Genomic DNA, 6,088 nt, shown 5'->3' on the forward strand with positions numbered 1-6,088 from the left:
TTTGGATCATCTTTACTATCATTACTCTGAATTCTTTTTCAGGTAGACTGCATATTTCCTCTTCTTTTGTTTTGTCTGGTGTGTTTTTACTTTGCTCCTTCATCTGCTGCATATTTCTCCATCTTTTCAGTTTGCTTCGCAGGCTGCAGGTTCGTTGTTCCCATGGATTTTGATGTCTGCCCACAGTGGGTAAGGTTGGTTCAATGGGTTGTGTAGGTTTCCCGGTGGAGGGGACTGGTGCCTGTGTTCTGGTGGATGAGGTTGGATCTTGTCTTTCTCATGGGCATGGCCGCTTCCAGTGGTGTGTTTTGGGGTATTTGTGACCTTATTATGATTTTAGGCAGCCTCTCTGCTAATGGGTGGGGTTGTGTTCCTGTCTTGCTAGTTGTTTGGCATGGAGTGTTCAGCACTTGAGCCTGCTGGCTATTGAGTGGAGCTGGTTCTTAGTGTTGAGATGGAGATCTGTGGGAGAGCTCTCGCTGATTGATATAACCTGGGGCCAGGAGGTCTCTGGTGGTCCAGTGTCCTGAACTAAGCTCTCCACCTCAGAGGCTCAGGACTGCCACCAAGCCAGAGCACCAAGACCCTGTCAGCCCCATGGCTGATAGTGATAAGAGGAATAGGGGGGGCTTCTTTCTGCTCGTGGACGCCGCCAAGTAAGCATCGTTGACGTCTCCCCCCACCCTCCACTGCCGTTATGTCTAAGTCAGAGTCACCCAAAGAGCCCGAACAGCTGCGGAAGCTCTTCATCGGAGGTTTGAGCTTTGAAACAACCGATGAGAGTCTGAGGAGCCATTTTGAGCAGTGGGGAACGCTCACAGATTGTGTGGTAATGAGGGATCCAAACACCAAACGCTCCAGAGGCTTCGGGTTTGTCACATATGCCACTGTGGAGGAGGTGGATGCGGCCATGAATGCAAGGCCACACAAGGTGGATGGAAGAGTTGTGGAACCAAAGAGGGCCGTCTCAAGAGAAGATTCTCAAAGACCTGGTGCCCACTTAACTGTGAAAAAGATTTTTGTTGGTGGCATTAAAGAAGACACTGAAGAACATCATCTAAGAGATTATTTTGAACAGTATGGGAAAATTGAAGTGATTGAAATCATGACTGACCGAGGCAGTGGCAAAAAGAGAGGCTTTGCTTTTGTAACCTTTGATGATCATGACTCTGTAGACAAGATTGTCATTCAGAAATACCACACTGTGAATGGCCACAACTGTGAAGTAAGGAAAGCCCTATCTAAGCAAGAGATGGCTAGTGCTTCATCCAGCCAAAGAGGTCGAAGTGGTTCTGGAAACTTTGGTGGTGGTCGTGGAGGTGGTTTTGGTGGGAATGACAACTTTGGTCGTGGAGGAAACTTCAGCGGTCGAGGTGGCTTTGGTGGCAGCCGCGGTGGTGGTGGATATGGTGGCAGTGGGGATGGCTATAATGGATTCGGTAATGATGGAAGCAATTTTGGAGGTGGTGGAAGCTACAACGATTTTGGCAGTTACAACAATCAGTCTTCAAATTTTGGACCCATGAAAGGAGGAAACTTTGGAGGCAGAAGTTCTGGCCCCTATGGTGGTGGAGGCCAATACTTTGCCAAACCCCGAAACCAAGGTGGCTATGGTGGTTCCAGCAGCAGCAGTAGCTATGGCAGTGGCAGAAGGTTTTGATTACTGCCAGGAAACAAAGCTTAGCAGGAGAGGAGAACCAGAGAAGTGACAGGGAAGCTACAGGTTACAACAGATTTGTGAACTCAAATGTGAACTCAAGCACAGTGGTGGCAGGGCCTAGCTGCTACAAAGAAGACATGTTTTAGACAATACTCATGTGTATGGGCAAAAAAACTCGAGGACTGTATTTGTGACTAATTGTATAACAGGTTATTTTAGTTTCTGTTCTGTGGAAAGTGTAAAGCATTCCAACAAAGGGTTTTAATGTAGATTTTTTTTTTTTTGCACCCATGCTGTTGATTGCTAAATGTAATAGTCTGATTGTGACGCTGAATAAATGTGTCTTTTTTTTAAAAAAAAAAAAAAAAAAAAAAAGAGGAATAGGGGGAGGCCCCGCTCCCAGACACTGTGCAGCCATTAGGTCCTCATGTCTCCACCATGCTGGAAGCGATGCTCCTCTGTGCACTCCAGCTCTGCCTCTTCACTCCCCCTGCCTCTAGAAAAGTGCACCACTCCTTCACTCAGTTTCTTCTTGGTTCCCCTGGCTCTGACAGCCCGGTCAGAGAAGGCTCCTGCCACATGATGTTCAGACTCAGAATGTCTTCACTTGAGCCCAGGGCTGGCTAAGTTTTGTTTTTTTCAATTTCTTTCCAATTCACATACTTCCTATCATCATAACAAAAAAACATTCCACAATAAATATTTTTGATAATTTTCTAGAGAGACAGAAGGGAAAAGCGTTTGGAGTTTCTTATTGGACAAGCCCCATCTGGTGCTCTTACCATTTGCTTGGACTGTGAACATTTTATGAGTTACAGCATCTGTCAATTAGCACTGTAGAATCCACAGATGGATTCTGGTATTTCATAGCATGCTGCTGCCAAGGGTATACTTTAAATTCATATATGCCCTCTTCACCAGCCAATATACTTCTATCAAAATAAGAAAAGAACTCTTACCTAAATCACATATGTAACTGAAATTGAAGGATCTCAATGCTAACTCTCTAAGGCAAGAGGATGTACAGTGCCCTAAGGAAAAGGTAAAGGCCAGTGGATGGCCAAAAAAGAAATGTTAGAGAAGGATTCACACATTATAAATAGGTAATCATATAATTTATTGTCTAAACTTAGATATTTTTGAGAGAGAAACAGAATGCTATTAATTATTATGCCAAGATAACAGGCATAAACTAGACTATCTTGCAACCTAATTTTGATGTCTGTTAGTGAGGCAGTGTACAGTATTAAGGGATTAAGGCTAGTAATAAGAAGAAAGTGCATATCAAATACTTGAGGTCTCCTTAGTTATCCATGTTTTAAAGACATTTAGGATTATTAAGACTCATATGTATGCTTGCAGTGAGCATTTATTGTTTGCTTCTGTAGCATCCATGTGCCTTACTTCCATTATAGCCCTACATTTTGTTTGTGTAGTGACATCTCCCATATTTAAGTTCACAAGATCTGGTGGAGCTTCACTCCAAATTTTTATAGGCCAAAGTTGTTTGAAATTGAAAAATTATGCACTAGAATAATTTCAGTTTCAATGTTTTGTTTGTTTCTTTGTTGATACCTTACTGGAGAAATGTCAGACAAACATTTTGCTCATTAACATGTGAATGAATAAGAAAAGGAAAGGGTAGGTAGGGAGGTATAAAGAAATCTAATCCAATCTTACTCTTTTATTCTATAAAGCTTCTCTCATTTCTACCAACTGGCTATCTATTCATTTGTAGTTTACTATTCTGATGATATGGGACATATCTCTTGTTTTCTTCAATTGAAGAAATTCTCTGGTTTTCTTCAATTGAAATATTGAGAACTTGACTTCTGTTATTTATGCCCATAACTCACATTTAGACTAGAAACAGAAATTAGTATCAAGCTTATATCTATGTCTAGTTTGATTTAACTCTTTTGTAGTACTTTTTTTATTCCTGATATTCAACATAATACTCTTCGAAAATTAGACTTCTTGTTATAAATAATGCAAATAAATAAGACATGGATCAGTTTAAAATGCATAGAATTTTATGGATAAAAATTAATGAATTGCCTATTTACTACTAGGCAGGAACTTCAAGTTCACATTGGTCAAAAGGAGACATAAAATACAGCCTAAATTCTTATTTCACCATCCTCAACTTCCAGTACTTAACACAGCATGTGATTATATTTTCTAAAAGTTTTAACTTTTAGAAAATATTAACTAAACTATTTTTATTTAGTTAATATTGTTTTCTAACTTATGCATGTCACAATACTTGTCTTCAACAAAATATCATATATATATATATATGTATATATATATATATATATATATAAAATGAGTGCTTGTAATTTTGTGACAGAATTCACTCTTAAATATAGCTGCCATAAAGAATTATGGACTAAATCAGGCATGCTAAAAATACCACTTTTATTTTGAGGTTATGTATATACATGTCAAAACAACTAGCTGAAAATGTGAAGTACTCAGTCAATCAACCAGTTATGTTGTCTACATGATGCCAAAAAGCCAGCTTGATTGATCTGTTTCCAGCCAGATGAGTTGACTCTATACAGTCAGTGATGTTATCTTTATAAAGAACAAAGTTGATCATATCATATCTCTGCTTAACAATCTGTCCATAACTTGTAGGATAAAATTCAAAATCCTTAGCTTGACAAAAAAGACCTTTCAAGATCTGCCCACAGTTTGCTCTTCTGACTCTAACGTCCTTTCCACTTTGCCTTAACCATTGTGCTATTATTGATAATTATACTTTCTCCACAATATTCCAGACACTTTCACGATAGTTTTCTGTAGACTTTTCCTATGCTACCATGCTCCACCATTACCTGCTGTATCCACTGACTTGATTCTTCACCCAGAAATTCCTTTATCACTCTTTAAACTGTAGCCTAAAGGTCACATTGTCAGTTAGGCCTTACCTTGCACCACTGTCTCTGTTCAATTCCATTTGCTCCCATAAAATATTTCTTTGGGGCATAGGAAACAAATGATTAATGTTATCGGGATGAATATGTAAATTAATAAATTAATAACTTGGTCAGTTATTTATATGTTAGTGACTGAGTCAACATTCCTAAGGTTAATTATGTATCCATGGGCCACTTCCATTTCACTTCACTTAAAAATGTGATATATACCTTCCACTATGTGAAAAATTTTGTAATCAAAGTGGTAGCCTCTTCATGTGAGCTCATCAGTGTTATAAAAAAGTAATCTAAGAAAACCAGTTTTGTTACTATGTTTATTTTTGTTAATGGGCATTTTTACTTAAATCTTCTTATGCTTTAACATACTGTTAGTACTTTTTCCTTAATTTTTGTTTCACCATTTTCAACTTTCTTCCACAGTGATTCTGGTACATAAATGGCATACAGAATCCCAGATATAGTTCAATGTATAATGTTGAGGTTTGGGGGAGTAAAAACAAGTTAATTTCATTTATTTTTCCCCCTTGATTTCACAATCAATTTTTTTCACTTGGATCTGAAGCACCAAATTCTCCTGATTTCTTCCTGTCTCACTGGTCACTCCTCTCAGTATCCTTTGAGACTTTTTTCTCACTCCTCACACCTTTTAACACATGTTTGTCCAAGGGATTAGTCCATGAATCTCTATTCCACACTCACTCTCATGGATCACATCTAGTCTCTTGCCCTAATAAATAAAATTTTATACACTGATAGCTCCAAATTTATCTCTCCAACCCATATCTCTCCCTAAACCCTAGGACCTACTGCCTATACTACATCATTATGTATATGAACAGTAGATATTTTAAACTCAACCTGTTCAAAACTGAACCTCTAATTATCTCCCCTCCTCAACACCTGTGTTCTTTCCCACCTTAACTAATGGCCATTTCAATCTTCTAGTTGCTCAGGAAAAGTAAGTAGTTAAGTAAGTAAATAGTGAATAAAAGATAGATAAATGATAGATGATAGATAGGTAGGTAGATAAAGTTAGGTAGACAGGCAGAGTTGGAAACATCCTTAAAACTTCTTTCTTATATTCCATATACAGGCATACCTCACAGATGTGGGTTTGGTTCCAGACCACTGCAATAAAGCAAATATCATAATAGAGCAAGTAATGAATTTTTGGGTTCCCAGTGCATATAAAAGTGATGTTTACACTATACTATAATCTATCAACTGTGCAATAGCATTATGTCTAAGAAAACAATGTACATATCTTACTTTAAAATATTGCTAAAAAAATTTAACCATCATCTGAGCCTTCAGCAAGTCATAGTAGTCACATCAAAGATCACTGATCACAGATCACTGTAACAAATATAATCATAATGAAAAAGTTTGAAATATTGTGAGAATTGCCAAAATGTGATACATAAAATGAGCAAATGCTGTTGGAAAAATGGCACCAGTAGACTTGCCCGATGCAATGTTGCCA

The 6,088-nt window shown here is 38.2% G+C and overlaps 1 protein-coding gene across 1 annotated transcript; it reads left to right on the top strand.

Annotated features, from left to right (window-relative positions):
- The first annotated feature begins 661 nt into the window (after positions 1–661).
- LOC113624561 (heterogeneous nuclear ribonucleoprotein A1-like) lies at positions 662–2,019 on the top strand. The gene is given in 3 exon segments (XM_027114502.1): positions 662–1,639; positions 1,642–1,746; positions 1,749–2,019. Coding segments are annotated over 3 exon segments (1,080 nt in total). The 5' UTR covers positions 662–697; the 3' UTR covers positions 1,782–2,019.
- The last annotated feature ends 4,069 nt before the right edge of the window (positions 2,020–6,088 follow it).

Source organism: Aethalodelphis obliquidens, unplaced genomic scaffold, assembly GCF_003676395.1.
Source record: "Aethalodelphis obliquidens isolate GAN/ISIS:26980383/991018 unplaced genomic scaffold, ASM367639v1 scaffold13, whole genome shotgun sequence".
In the NCBI taxonomy this organism is placed as follows: Eukaryota; Metazoa; Chordata; class Mammalia; order Artiodactyla; family Delphinidae; genus Aethalodelphis; species Aethalodelphis obliquidens.